The sequence below is a fragment of the Lupinus angustifolius genome, chromosome LG11 (genome assembly GCF_001865875.1).
Source record: "Lupinus angustifolius cultivar Tanjil chromosome LG11, LupAngTanjil_v1.0, whole genome shotgun sequence".
Lineage (NCBI taxonomy): Eukaryota > Viridiplantae > Streptophyta > Magnoliopsida > Fabales > Fabaceae > Lupinus > Lupinus angustifolius.
This window is the reverse complement of record NC_032019.1, coordinates 28381385-28398308: the sequence shown is the minus strand read 5'-3', so window position 1 is coordinate 28398308 and position 16924 is coordinate 28381385. Positions and strand designations below refer to the sequence as shown.

At 28.6% G+C, this 16924-nt stretch overlaps 1 protein-coding gene across 1 annotated transcript; it reads left to right on the top strand.

Moving 5' to 3' along the window:
- On the top strand, positions 2099–3799 carry LOC109361228 (purine permease 1-like). The gene is made up of 2 exons (XM_019606611.1): positions 2099–2910; positions 3371–3799. Exons 1-2 carry the CDS (start codon positions 2170–2172, stop codon positions 3722–3724), a joined length of 1095 nt encoding a protein of 364 aa, XP_019462156.1. The 5' UTR covers positions 2099–2169; the 3' UTR covers positions 3725–3799.

Genomic DNA, 16924 nt, shown 5'->3' with positions numbered 1-16924 from the left:
AAGAGACTATAAGCTTATTTTTTGGTAAAAAAAACTATTAAATATCTTATAATCCTTATAAAACAAACTGTACGGAATCAGACTTTTCTTAACACAATTATCAATGTACTAATGTCATTCCTTATTAGTGTGGAAATATATATAATAATTAACTATATAGGATAAATAATTATCCATATTTTTGGGTAGTTAGATAAATAATAATGGATTAATCTTTTTTAAAATAACTAATTGAGTAATCAACTATAGAGTAATTGGTGAAACATCTAAATTATAAAACTTGGTCGGGTAGTTAGCAAGTGCATTTCTTCAATTATCATAGGGCGTATAGTCAAAGAAATTGACACATCTTAAACCTTTAGGAGTATTGTTCACAAAGGACAGATGAAATGGAAGCGAAGACAACGAATTGGTTAATATTAAAATAATATTCTGGCCAAGCAACCACCTATTAAATATTACAACTATGTTAAATTGATTCTTATAAGATATAATTAGTTTATGCAATTGACACTCATTATTAATTTCTTTAACCACCAATAATTGGTTAGTTTATAAAAAAAATTAAATTATCACCTATTAGCAATGAATGTGTTAAAAGCATGTTCGTCATGGTTCCTCATCCTCTCAAAGTATCACAGCCAGATTTTTTATTGTTTTTAACAGAGTTGGTAATGAGAATATTGAGTATGTTATTCTATGCGTCAATTTTATAATTAATTAAAAAGATATTTGATTATAATTTTAATTTAAATACTTTTTTTAAACCAATCATGATAAGTATTATATGTAATGACATACTTTTTTTAGACAATAAATATATTAGCATTGATAACTGGTTCATCACTTGGAGATTTGTTAGAATTATCATAAGTTGATGTGATGGTTCTGATGAAATGTTTAAAGGATAGAGTGAAAAATGTTGTGTATTCTAATCTCACCAACAACAAATTAAAGAAAAAGAATCGTAAGGTAGTTCAATGGTTAGGGTGAAAGATTTGAAGAATGAAGTAAAAGAGATTGAAAGTTTAAGTTACACTCACAACAAATACAAATAGACTAATATTTGTCCATAAAAAAAGTTAATTTGGATCAAACCCACTTTCAACAACCAACTGGCGTTGGTTTAAATGGTACATGTTTGATTGCCCTTAAGCAAGAATCCCGGTTCGAGTCTTGTGGATGGAAAAAGTGACCGCTGGGAGAGTTAGCCTCACGTACCTATGGATGTTCCCGACTCAAACATGATTGCCTTCAGTGCGAGGATACCTATGAGAAACAAAAAAAACCGACTTTCAACATGATTTATTTTCATGTTAAGAAGTAAGTTTAGTCCTAACCAATATCTGAAAATGATTTTTTTTATAAACAAAGAACACCCATAACTTCATTAAATTATCATGTGGGCAATGTTTTAAATTTTAGCAAATAGGTGCAAGTTTCATAAATTATTCACTATTTGTTTCTAGCACTTTTCTAAATAAATTATAAATTTTTCATAACTATTTAGTTTTAATTATATACTTCAAATATAAATGTAAAATATCTTAATTTAGAGCTTTTTATTAACTAAATTAATGAACACACATAGATAATTGAAAGTGTTATTACTCTTGCTATGTTTAAATAATTATCTTTGATTTTATATAACTACCACATAGACAAGCGATTCATCCATGTGTTATGTTTCTTTTTCATTTAAGCAAGACTCGAATTGTATTTGAAAGAAATAGATTGTAATGTGTATATATTATTAGTATAAAACTATATATACATGATCACTCATTTATATTATTTTTTTAGAGTAAAAAATAATTTAAAATAAATAATAGTTGATATACGTGTATAAAAATCTAAACAATTACTCCATACATTTTTCTCTAATCTTTCATCAAAACCCAACTTGTGTTTCATTAATAATAATAATAATAATAATAATAATAATAATAATAATAATAATAATAATAATAATAATAATAATAATAATAATAATAATAATAATAATAATAATAATAATAATAATAATAATGATGATAACAAGACAGTAAGAGAAAATAGTTGTGTCTATATAACTCTCATAAATCAGGTTTGATTCTACTATTGTTGTTTGAATACACACAAACACACTAAGAAGGAAGAAACTTATAGTAAGTTGAGCAAGTGGAAGCTATGGCAGAAGGTATAGATGCAGAAAAAGAAAGATCCATGAAGAGAATCCTTTTAATAGTAAACATCATAATCCTAGCCATAGGTGTTTGCGGTGGTCCACTCATCCTCCGCCTCTACTTCATCCACGGCGGCAGCCGTGTTTGGCTCTCCAGCACCCTCCAAACCGCCGGCTTCCCCATCATCTTGCTTCCCCTCACTATAGCATACATCATTCGCCGTCGCGATTTTTATTCCACCACCACCACCAACGCAGAAAAACCAAAGATGGTTAACATGAAGCTACCTTTGTTTCTTGCATCTTCCTTTGTAGGTCTCCTCCTTGGTGTTGATGATTATCTCTATTCCTATGGTGTGGCTCGTCTTCCTGTCTCGACGTCTGCTCTTATCGTTGCCTCCCAACTTGCCTTCACCGCGATCTTTGCTTTCTTCATGGTGAAGCAAAAGTTCACGGCTTTCTCAATTAATGCAGTGTTTTTGCTTACCCTTGCATCTGGAGTTTTGGCTTTGAATTCGAGTGGAGATCGCCCTGCAGGTGAGTCTAATAAGCAATATTTGTTGGGTTTTATCATGACATTATTGGCTGCAATGTTGTATGGGTTTGTTTTGCCTTTGGTGGAGTTGGTGTACAAGAAAACCAATCAGGATATCACTTTTGCGGTTGTGTTGGAGATTCAGTTTGTTATGAGCTTGGCTGCTACTATATTCTCCGTTATTGGGATGACCGTAAGCCAGGATTTTAAGGTTGTTCGTTTTTTCTGTCTTCAATATTTCTTACCTATAGATTATGGGATTTTCCTAACTTTAGTTTGGATGAAGATACCCTTTCACGCCTAATAGTATGGTGTTCACCTAATTTTCTATGCAAGAGGAATGAAACTACACATAAAAATGAATATTTTTTAATAGCATATGTGACATTATACTATTAGGTGATAGAGTTAAGAACACCAAATTAAAACAAAAGATCTTTATTCATCTAATTTAAAGAACCAAAATAGATATTTTTATTGGAAATGATGTATTCATGTCACCACTAAGACTTATACATAACTTTCATGATAAAAATTATCTCATTTTTGTTCTTTATCCTCACTAGCCCTTGGTTTGAAGTTAAGAAAATCATTAATTATATTATATATTTTTTCCAATTATTGAAACACATTCAAAATAATTAATGTAAATATTGGGTATGAAACTGTAGGTTATTTCAAGAGAAGCCAGAAATTATGGACTTGGAGAAACTACTTATTATGTTGTGTTGGTAGTAAGTGCAATAATATGGCAACTTGGCTTCTTGGGATCTTTAGGAGTCATCTATTGTGCCTCATCTTTGTTGAGTGGCATTATGGTTGCTGTGTCTGTGCCTATAACAGAAGTTTTGGCAATCATATTTTACAAAGAGAAATTTAAAGCAGAGAAAGGGGTTTCTCTAGTACTTGCTGCATGGGGTTTTGTATCCTACTTTTATGGTGAGTATAAACAAGCTAAGCGAATACCGAATGAGCCCATCCCAGAACCAGAATTGGCTCAAAATCACAGTGTTCTTGAACCATGATTGCAAGGCATCTTCTGCATTTCAAAGTTGTATTTAACACTAAATTCATAGTTACATGGTTATTTCATTTAACTTGGGCATATCGGGCTTGGCGAATATCGGATTCCATATAAAAGAAATATTTATATTAATGTAAAAAGTAGTGAACAAATAGACCTGGAGAGTTCATATCTATTACGAACCATGTATTCATACCTCAATTTGTATGTCACCTCTGCTTTATCATATTGCAAAAAGTCAACCTTTTCCAACTTCTCCGCTACAACATTTACCACGGGTGTGAAATCAGAGTACACGCACTTATAACTTTCATCTTTATTAAGATTCAAAAAAAAAATAGTATAAAAATCAAAGAGATAACTTCATTTCGTTCTTACATGACAAAAAACTTATAGTGGCAAGTTTACCAAGTAACTTAAGTAAACACCAGATAATTAAGTTTCTTGATATTATTAGGATGTGTAATCTCTCAAAAAGTTAATTGTTTCCAACCATCTATTTTATCTTCATATTGTTTACTAATAAGGATCATCTCCATTAATGGAGAGGTAACAGGATCTTCTCCTTTAATGGAGAGGCAAGTACATGTATTTACAACTCAGTGTTTACTAAATAAAATTATGTATAATTCAGATTTTTAGCTAGATTATTGACCTATCTAAACATAGCAAACACTCACACCAAATAAAAAATTATAAGCATAGTGATATGATAATTTTAAATACAAACTATCTAGCATTCAACCAAAATAATAACTAGATGATCACAAGCCTATCACCTAACTTTTTGCGTTTATATAGGTTTAATTTATTTTAATTTATGAAAGTCTATAGTACAGCTATCAAGCTTTTAATAATGTCTATATGGTCAACATGTCTGACTTATTTATATATTGTTAAGAATTTTTTTGGTTTCCCACCTATGTACCGGAGGCAATTCTTGTATGAGTCAGAAATATCCATAGATATGTGGGAAAAATTTTTCAGTGGATATTTTTTTAATCCACAAGACTCAAAGCTGAGACCTTGCTTAACAGAAATCAAACATGTACTACTTGAACCAACACTCGATAGTTGTAGTTATATTGTTAAGAATTTATAACAGTTATTTATTATTTATATATTAATTTCAGAATAGAAGAAATTTATGTTTCAAAGAATTAATATATCATTAAAGGTTAGATATATTTAACAATTAAAAATCAGCTTTTCTTTACTATATGAAGAATTTCACACGATAAAAAAATGATTATCCAATATTGTGAAATCTGAGCCGAATGTCAAACCAAAGGAGATCCCATATTAGGTTTAATTGATTTAAACAGTTAAACAGACTGGTTGAATTGGTTGATTTAATATATAATTATATATAAATGTAAAATTGTATACAACTAATAATTATGTATAATTATATTGAAATAACATTTCTTAATATTATTTGTGGGTTATTTTGGTTTAACCGGGTTTAACATGGTCGGACTGCAATATTCCCGATCAAAGCGGTCCAACTCTCATTCGGTTAAGACTACTAACCAGAATCATTTTCAAGTCCAGTCAATTGTCAAACCGGTGTACCGTCCGGTTCTCACAACAATTAACTATCACAAAAATCGATTATTAATAGGCCATGTTAAAACTATATCATGATCTGGTTTTGTGATAGATTAAGCAAAAAATTGATAATGGTGACTAAATAATATGTTTGTCACTATATGTGGAAAACAGCATAAACATGATATATAAGACTTTTTAAAAAATATATTTATCTTGATCAGATAGGTTTTAGTTAATCTAAAAGTCACACGTCAATATAATTAATTATATTATATTATTTTAATATAATATAATATAATATAATATAATATAATATATCTGACATTTCACTATAAAATATATATACCAAAGTATAATTTAATTAGTTTTATTTAAATGTATATATGTTTCCTTATTTTAAGATATATATTCTGGTTTATTTAAATGTAAATCTATTGGATTATTTAAAGGTCTTATTACATAATAAATTTTTAAACAATTTTACATGTCAGACTTTGAGAAAGGTGGAACCTAAAATGTTTTTTTAAATATGTAGCCAAACTGTAACTACTATGCTAACCTTATATTATTAACTATAACGAAAGTTAAATAATTGATTGGGGTTTGACATAGCTCTTCAACATAATTCAAGAGGTCACTTCTTAATGCATATAGGCCACTCTAACAAAACAAAGAGTAGGAAGTTCTCGAGCATCATATGGCTATCCATGATGGTCGACTTGGTTAGCAAAAATGACATTCAATTCTAACTAGATCTCTATCATGAAATTGTGAAGACGATACCTTTTTAATAAACTTTTTCTTATCCAAAAAAAAATTTGCTAAGCCTATTGACAAAACATAACCTCATCTTTCCCGTTTCCATACATTTATCTAAGCATATTGACAAAACATATATAACCTCATCTTTCCCTCTTCCACACATTTATCTTAGTAGGACCAATTTTGTGAACGATTTGGCGCTACCCAACTTTGAAATGGGAAACAAAATTTGCTATAGTCTATTTCGATGCCTATATATTCATAAACAAAAAAACTACATACCATAAAGATACAGTCAAATCAAATTAAATAAAATATCATAAATGCCATTATAATATATATGGATCAAAATCCAAATCAAAGCTTAAAATGCTCATACTAAATAAAGTATAGGTTTGATATATTTAAAGGTGAAATCTTATAGTAGACATAATAGATGTATAAAAGAGTTTATACGCAAAAAAAAAAACCAGGAAATTATCATCTTAAAATTTTGGTTAAATATATTATCTCACTTATTAATAGTTCTCTTTTCCCATGGTTATGGTTCTACTAGCCAACTAGGACATATTGGAATTGTGGAGGGACCACATCTTGTAACTCTAATAATAATGTGTAATAGGACACGCCCGAGTCCCTATATTTAGTGGGCTACCATGGATAATAGGACACTCCCTTGTCCCGTTATTCACCAGCTAACATGGACCATGTTAAAGAGACGCACATGATACATTACGAATCCATGAATCATTGAAGTGTGCCACCGTCCAAGGATAAGTGGCATACCATCTCATATATATTATGAGTGTAAAATTTATATGTAAAGATTTATACATATCACATGATCTATTATTTATTTTGATTATTTTTTTCTGAAAAATCAAAAAATTATTTAATATCAATAATAAATGATACATTGACAGTATATAAAATTCATATATTCTCAGTGTATATACATTTTTCTCATATATAATGATATTCTCAATAAAATCCTACTTTTCCACAATGAATTTTCCTATTCTATTTGATGAGACACCAAAGGAAATATATCATCTATGCTCTAAGGTAATTTTCTACACGTTTAATTGATTTAGTATGTTGACAACTATAATCATCGTTGTTGATAAATTAACATATACGATGCCCATTACTCCCTATGGTCTAGCATGAGTACACGGTGCCCATAAAAAATGAGAGCCTCAACTATTTTCCTATACAAATAATCTTATGTCTAGTGGATAAATATTTTATTGTTTTTTAATATTTTTTATATTGTTTCTGTTATCAGTTATAATTACTTTATGCATAAATTTGTTTAATATTTGTTGGTTGCAATGATCATTGCTTTATAATATCGTACAGTTATTGCACAATGGAAATAAAGGTCCGACTTATGGTAAAGTATGAGATCGTCTAAGCTTCATGAAGAAGTCGGTCCTGGAAAATATTACACTCAACGGCATGAAAAGAAAGTTTATTTTTGCAATTTTAGGGATAGTTAGACCTCTTTGTTCAAGATTTATTTTAAAAATAATAATAAATTAAATTCCTTACATATACAATAAAAACTCATTTTTTTTCACTATCTTATTTTGTTTGTATAAAAAAATACACAAAAAAATAAGGGATGAATTATGCACCTTTTGATGTGAAGTTAATAGATGGACTATTTTGCACATTCATGCAAATTTGAGAATAAAAGTCGTACATATAAAACTAAAACGACTAACATCGCATAATTAAAAAACTTGGGATCAAAACTGTATTTTAGCTAGGCATAACTTGTCCCCGTGTTTATTAAAATATTGTTTCAATAATATTTTATTTAAGTAAAAGATGATATAATTCAACTCGAAAGACAAAGACTAAATTTGATCGAGGTGAAAAGGAATAAGCGTAAAAAGGAGGAAAATAATATTTTTCATAGTTTGTTTGTATTCAATAAAGGGAATAAAAAATGGTGGACACATATTTCTCTCCATTTTTGTTAGGAAACTCAAATTGAGCAGATTAATGACAAAATTTTCCATCATTAACTCCTTAAACATTTTGAAAAGTTTGTATTTTGTGTTAGCAACACCTATAAACATCACTAATTACCTAAATTCCAAAAAAGCAAACTTACACATGACATGTTGAATTTAGTTCTAATAAATAAGTATATTCATTTCTCTCCACTTTTTCCCCATTTTATATAATATCAAACAATTAAAAATTACCATATTATTTATTCCCCTTCTCTTCTCTACCTTTGTTTCATCGACTTAAGTCAAACACATTGAAATAGTTATACAAGGCGCAAATCCTCTAATGATTTCATGGTCTGTTACTAAGATGAGGGTACTAGTCTCCTTTTTTTTACTTAGTATAACAATCACTTTAGGATATGTTTAGGAGTTACAAAGGAAAATGTATGAGATCACATGACTAGGAAGGAGAGCAAATGAATGAGAATATGAAATTTAGATAGGGATAATAAATCAATGATTAATGTTAAAATATTTTTTTATTTTTCTTTTAAAATGCAATTAACAATGAGAAATGAACAATAACATATAATTATTTAAATATAGTAAAATATTTAGGTATTTTTAATTTACATTTTCTCATTAGAAAAACCACAAATTGATGGAACTATAAAAATAGTCACAAGGAAGGTTTTAGAGGGTTTGAGAAACCCTCTAAAGCCTTCCTCTCTCCTTCATCCAACTCCTAAATAAGGGATGACTTTTTAAAGTCATTAGTTCCTCTTTAAAATCACACTCTCAAACAAAACTTTAGGATTTAGTTGTAAAGTTTACTATGGGTAACTACTTCCATGTTAAATGAGATATATATTTATTAAAAAAGAATGTTCGATCCAAGAAAGCAAAGTACACAATAGAGGTGAGCAAGACCTGACCCTACTCGCTCACCCATTATGATCCATTCATGAACAAATTCGAATAGGGTCGGATCTTATTGCATCTAGGGATGAGTTTGGTTCAAAAATTAGAATCGGTCAATATTTAGGGTCGGGTACAGACTAAGCATGACCCGACCTGACCCTTCCAATGATCATTCATTCATCATCCTTGTATGTCTCTATTCAAATGTGTACAGAGTAATGATATCTTTTTGGTCGAAAGTATCTTGGTTCTCTAATTTTTATCGTATATACATGATTAATGATATATGCATATATTTTTATGTCAAATTACATATTCATTATAATAAATAATATTGACAAGACTTTATCTAAACTGAACATACATTATATTTAATCTGGTCTAGGGGCGAGTTCAAGTTTAAAAGCTGACCCACTATATACCTAGAATCGGGTTAGCTTTAGGTCTAAAACAGATTTGGTTCAAAAGAATGACTCAACTAATATTTATGGTTGTGTAAGGATAAACATTGACTCATTCCAATCCTCACTCTTAGAGTCTTAGTACACAATAATGATTGAGGATTAAATATTTGATTCTAATATTTATGCAAAAATACATTACTGCACCAAAGCACGAGGGTGGAGGCTCACCTGTGCAGTCTTCTACTCAGCGGTTGGTCGTTCCGCACGTCATTGTTTGGACGTTCTGCACATTTTCTTGTGATTGTAAGCGGTTATATTATTTTTTGTTATTTAGTTTGGCTGACGTACCCATCTCACTCCTATGACCTATCCATGTGAAAATAATATTCAACATTGAGCAATTCAAAAAAATTAATAACTCAATTGATATTCATTAATTTGAAGAAAATAATTTGACGAGTTTGTCATTTTCCAGAAGAGTTTTTCTTCACCTGATCAAAATAGAAGATTTTTTCGTCACAAATCAAAGTAGAATACAGAGAAAAATAAAATGAGTTTGATCTTTTCTCTAATAAGGTGATAACAAATCATAATTTTATAATTGTTGTTCTACATTCATTGCTGCACAGTTAAATATTACATTTATTCCCTCTAACATAATTTAAGAAAAGTAATTTTATTTATCAACAAATAAAACATAATTTTGTTAAAAAAAATAAGAAATGTAATTAGCATTTCATTTGTATTAAATTTATATAATATTTTACTACTTTGTTATTTATTTCTATAATCATTACAATCATTCATTTAGCTCATTGTTTTTCTTATTAATTAGGCCGGGTAGAGTTTAAAGACAATAATTACTCTTAATAACAAAATCACAAACCATTATTAACCAAATGATTTACTATAAAATAGTGATATTTGTAAGGGTTTGTTAAAGTTCTATCTAAAAAATAATTGAAAATGAGATGAGTAATATGTATTTAAATTTTAAATGATTCCCAAGATAATGAGCCATATAATGTGAGATTTATTTCCCAATATACTTCTTCACATCATTCTGTTAGACTAGACATAGAGTTATCTTGGATTCATGATTAATTGTCATTTTTGGTCGATGATAACTGGAGAGAAGTTGAATTTTGAGTCTGATACCATATAGAAGTTGTTTAAGAATAATAAATTTTGATCAAACTCAAATATGAGATGATCCAATAATTTAAGATATATGAAAAAGTTGTTACGAATAATAAGATAATAACTAACAACATGAACAAAATTAACTAAATCCTAATAATAACTATTCAAATAATAATTAATAACATAAATAAAATTAACTAAATGAATCCTAAATAAAATAATGTTTTATGAACCTAAAATATGTTTGGAGTTTAATAAAATATGTAATATCTTGAAGATATGTTTGGAGTATTAATAAAATATGTAATATCTTGAAGATATGTTTGGAGTATTAATAAAATAAAATAACAAAATCTTTTCCTATGAATATATGAAAAGTCCAACAACAAAAAGTAAAATAAGTTATCAACATTGACATTTAAAAACTACACTATTCTCCCTTTGAAAGTTGCATTGAATCATGTCACTCCTAAGCTGAGTCATCAACATTGACATTTGCTACTCCAAGTGGTGGATGGGACCGGCAGCAGCGTTGATCTTTGATGTACTGCTAGTAGTTAGTCTATCAAACGACAAATTATTATATTCTTTTAGAAGAATGGTCCAAATTAATTTCAATCATTTATAATATATTAATGATTTAAAATAAATAAATTTATTCAACATTCATAGCAGAGATGTGATAAGAATCATTAATCTTAAACCGTATAATAAGTTCTCACCACTATGCATTGATTTCCGAAACATTGACTTGTTGTTTTGCTGAAAAATAAGTGTATTATTTAAGTATATAATACAAAATGATATATTATCCTATTAAATCATCTTATAAATGATTTTATTCATAAGAAAACAATATATGTCATAGATTGATATTTATTTATTAATGATTGATTTATAATATGATATATATCACATTATTGTTGGTAAAATGTTGGTAAAATAATTTAGTAAAATGGTATATGATTACAGGGACAACTTAGCAGTCAATAAAATGCATGGGACATACTTGCATGATTTTACCAAACCAATTTTAGTTGTGGAAAATGTGAGAAGAAAGATTACTTTGTTTATATATGTGAGTGATTTAATGAGAACAATTCTTATATAAAAATTATGAAAAAAATAAATTTGAGTCTCACAACAATTTATGGATAATTAGAGTTACAAGTTAATGCTCACATGATAGTCATGCATGTACATATATTTTTTAATCTTTATCATTCAAATAATATCAAATAGTTAATATTAAATATTCTCATTTCTTACAATAACGCATTGTTCTCACGTGAGTGAATAACTCATTATATAATATATATATATATATATATGTATATATATATATATATGTATGCTTATGCATATGTATATGCTTGTTTGTTAATGGACATATATGTTTCATCATGAACAAATATATACCTTTTGATAATTTTTATTATAAATATAATTTATTATCTTTTCTCCCAGGACATAAAATAGTACATCTCTCTAAATCATTCAGTTTTTTTTTAATGAGAGATTCTCAAAATTGCTATCTAACAACATAAAGTGTTTTGATAAATCCTGCAACAAATAATGACCAATGCATCACATTATCACAGATCATGCATCAATCGCATTATCACAGATTGTGATTAGAACCAATGCATCACATTATCACAGATTGAATCTACTATTTTCAAAAACACCAAACAAATTGCATAACTCTTTGGCTAGTCAATTGCCAAAGAACATGAAATAATGATTCAAAACCCCCATTCCTCTTTGGCTAGTCACGTTGCCAAATTCCATAAGTTAAATAAATGATGGGAACTGATAAAGAGTAAAAGAAAATGTGTCTTTGTGTTATACCCCTTTTTAGAGGTAAAATAAAAAGGTGGTGTTATGTTCGATCATCCACAACAATATTATGGTAAAAATTATGGTCTTGTGTTCGATTATCCACAACAACATGTTGTTTCTTATTTATCAAACAATCAATTTATTATTTTGTAAATTGTATATAAGTCCCTTTTGAATTCTAAATAATCAATAAAAATTAGAATAAATTACACAAAATCGTAATTTCAATAGTTTTGATGAAAATTGAGCAATCTTCACTATTATGATTGGATGGGGGACGTAGTTATTATACGATACTAATAGGGGGTTTGATTGGTTAGTTTTTTATATATCACAATTTCAATATTATATGAAGTCCGTATAAAAGATTTAACATCTTTATACCATTTTAACTAATTGTTTTTAACATTTTACAATCCCCAGTAGTATTAGTCCTTTTCGTTTGGCTCATGCTGAGAAATGCTTATAGTTAATTATTTATCTTGTGCTACAAAAAAAAACTGATCAATGACATCTTCGTTCCACCCACCATCTTTGTCTTGTTGATATATTAAGTCGTCGTTCGATAATATGAATATTCTACAAATTAATAACGCTAAATTATGTATATTAGATACCCTAACTTGTCTTACGTCAAGCATCATCCAATAAATATTTGATAATTTTAAAATCTCCAACAATATTTTATAGAATAGGTAGCGACATTGATATATATTCCAAATTGTCTATATACTAATATCGCTCATAACAACAAAATAGTCGAATAAAAATGTATACTTAAATAAAAGACGGAAGAAAAAACTAGAACTGTTTTTTGCTAAGAAATCTGAAGCAATTTTTTTTCCAAAGGTAATCCATTACACTATTAACATTTGAATGATAGTCTAAAATTTATGCACTAGCAGTCTAAAGTTTTTTACACTGTCAGCATATCTTTCACCATTGATTTCTATTATTTTTGTTTAAAAAATCAATGGTGGTTAATAAATCAATAATAAAGGATTGCTGATAATGTAAAAACTCTTACAATGTCACTATATACCTACTAAATCTTTTAACTAATGCCTTTAGGAGTACCCTGCAGCAAGTGTGCATATTAACTAGAACATCTAAAGCATATTTTGAAGAAAAATGTTAAAAAATACACGTGACAATTCAAAAATATAAATTGAAACCGATACATGTGACAGAATTCATTAAAAAACCCAATACAAACTCGCATTATTGTTTACGTACAAACTTATAATTATCTAGATTTAGTGCTCCATACAAGTTGATTTTTTCTAAAATATTTTGATATTTTGTGATAATATTATACTTATAGAAGACCTGTGCATTTCTACATATGAGAATCTACTTTGTATTAATGTATATAAATAAACAAAGAATAAATTGTTAATTTAAAAGTTACTGATGACCTTGAGAGATACTATTTATATATTTTATTGTTGAAACATAGATGTTAATGACTAACATGTTGTAGAATCTATTGTTGAATTCTTGGGCTTGCATAATTTATTCCCTTATAATGTAAAGCACATTTTCTTTTATTTCTGGCAATTGGAGAACAAAGTTTCTAATTATTAGAGTCCATATCTGATTACATAAGTAATTATAATTGTTTTGTTCCTTCAATAGAAATGTTGTTATTTGTATATAACAATTGTTATTTGTGCAGAATTAGAAAAAAATGTACTTCATAATAGTATAATGCAGCTAACCATGAACATATTACTAGCTTTAGTTCAATCAATTGACATGATGTTATTGGTTTTGTTCTATGTCAAACTGAAAGTAAACCAAAACTAAATTGCTTACTATATTAAAAATAGAATGAATAAATTTGAACGAATCATTATAAAAGCAAATATTAATGTCCATTACAGAAACTACTTTTTTATACATTAGGATTAATCTATGATAAAATCGAAGTAACAAACACTAGAAAGTAACTTATAACATGTTCTAAGTATAACAATACACAACATTTTAAATATCATAACAACAATAATATAGAATAACTGAATAACAGACATCTAATTTTAACAATCTACTATCTATGGTGCAAAGTATCGATATTAATTTAGGACAAAATATAACATCTAAAGCCTTCGATTACCTTCGCTCATAACATCCACAAATAGGTAAATTATAGTAGGTACCATGATAATAAGAAAAAATGATAATAACATTGACAGTGAATGCAAAAAATATAAAGAAATCAACACAATAAGAAACAATGTTACCATGAAATGTAAGGTCAGTCACGCATGCTAAATGCTACAACTATTTCACTAAAATAGAAACTAAATTGCTTATTATGTTTATATGAATATAAGGTGAATTCATCAAGAGAATGAGGTAGAAGTGCAAGAGATAATGTAGTATTAAATCAATTTTGTCTTGTTTATAATAATAGAAACTAAAGCACCACATTGAAGTAAATAATAATGTCCATAACATAAACTTCTTCTATATGTATTAGCATTCAGTGCATCACAATGTCAAGGTCTTTGTTGTAGAGGTGATATATTAACTAAAACACCACATTGAAGTAAAGACTTTATTTGATAAAGAGTTGACTCTACATAGGAGACTCTAAAAATAAAAAATAAATTACATTAAATGCAATAAAATAGTTAATAAATAACACATAATCAAATGCGTTAACTAAAATAGATACTGAAATGATTCAACTGCTATTTTTATTAACAAATCTTTTTCACATTTTTTAAAGAAATTATTTATTATTAACTAAATCACCATATTCAAGTAAAGCTAGAAAATATTTGTAAATATTTAACTCTGCCAAAAAGATTATAATTTATCTATAAAAAAAGAATAATATATATACCATTCCAGTGATCACTATTATATCTAATAGTGGTCATACATAGAGTCAAGCTCTTGATATAAAATGAAAAAGAAAAAAGAAAAAAAGAAAAGAAGAAAAGAAGAACCCTAAGATGGAAAAAAGAGCTACATCACCAAGTCTATATAGTAGTTATTACATAGTTAAAGAATAAAGGATTTATGAAGTATAATAATATTCCAGCACAAAGAAAACAGAGAAATAAGAAGAAATGACTATATAGAGAATGAGACGAAGTTAGTGTCAACTTTAAGAAGAAGGTAATGAGAATGAAGTATATGTGAGAAAACTTGAATTCTTGGGAAGATGCTGCAACACTTGAACAAACAAATGGTTGATGAATATGCACATAAAACCTTCAAAGCGTGTGCTACCACACTAACCTTTAGGTTCGATTCGCCCCCACCAATTTAAGTATATTGGATGCAAATGGAATGAACAGCGAATCCCCTTCAGGATACTTTGGAAACCCTTGATATGTTTTGCACAAACACAACAAACGTATCTTTCAATAATAGTTTACAAACTTATGTTTCCTACACTTCTCTTATGCATTAGAGAAATGGAGGATGATTTCTTGGATGAGAAAATTTGGATGGTGATTATGTTCTCAAGTGTCTCTATTTATAGAGAAGTTCATATCACTTGAGGGAAAGAAGTGCCTTTAGAGTTCTGTAAGCGTGAAAGAAAGGTTATGTAGTGTAACGGTTCAACAAAAAATCAAACAGGTGTGATAGCCTAGCGGAAGCTATAACGCTTGCTAAGCAGTGTGTCCTTGGTTTGAATTCTGGCAGGTGTGATCTTTCATTTTTATTTATAAGCATTATAAAATATGAACAAAAATCACAAACATTGGATCAAACACACAACCACGAACCCATGGTAAATATACACAACCATTATACCAAAAGACACTTTATTTCATAAATCATCAACAATATTTATATAGTTAACCGTGAGTTCTGGGATTTTGTAAATATCATTCTCAATCCCCCACCATTTTCAAAATATAAGAAATCTCATAAATCTGGAAATATTATGGTTTCAGATAATGGTATCTTATGATTTGAACCATTACTTAGTAAGTTATGGGTTCCACTTACTCCGAATAGAAATTGGTAGACAAGCTTTGAACCAACTATTCATTAGAATAAGCGTGCACAACTCACACATGAAATCTCGGTACTATTGAAAGAATTATAAATATGACACATTTGATAAGGCCTTGTGTCACGTATCCTTTTCATGAGAATTTAAGAGTCAAGCCCTTTAACTCTATGAAGCGGCCAACTTCATTCTCATATAGGTAGACTATATCGGATATGCACCCATAATAAGCATTCTAGCAAATTCTTGCTATATGTCTATTAAGAGTAAAACTCAACCTTCCAACTTTGTGCTTATGGTCCAAGTACTTTTATGACTTGGGATGTGTCTATAGTCAAGTACTTGCAATCACTCTATAGTGTTTTCCATCATTGAACTCAAAACTTGATGCTACTTAAGTGTGAGTTGAGTTAACACTATTGGTGATCAATTAGACATAGGCTTGAGTCCCATCCCCAATGATGTTTTCAACACCATATCTTTTGTCAGACCTTTCGTCAAAGGATCTGCAAGATTCTTTTCAGTTCTTACGAACACTATGGAGATTACTCTATTTGCAATTAATTCCTTTACATAGCTATGTCTTAAACCAATATGTCTGGATTTTCCATTATACACTTGGTTGTATG

What these genes read in the sequence shown, in the direction of transcription:
- LOC109361228 (XM_019606611.1), top strand. Translation starts at nt 2,170, where the DNA reads ATGGCAGAAGGTATAGATGCAGAAAAAGAAAGATCCATGAAGAGAATC. An exon ending in CCGTAAGCCAGGATTTTAAG is followed by an intron (nt 2,911 to 3,370) that starts GTTGTTCGTTTT and finishes ATGAAACTGTAG; the next exon opens with GTTATTTCAAGAGAAGCCAG.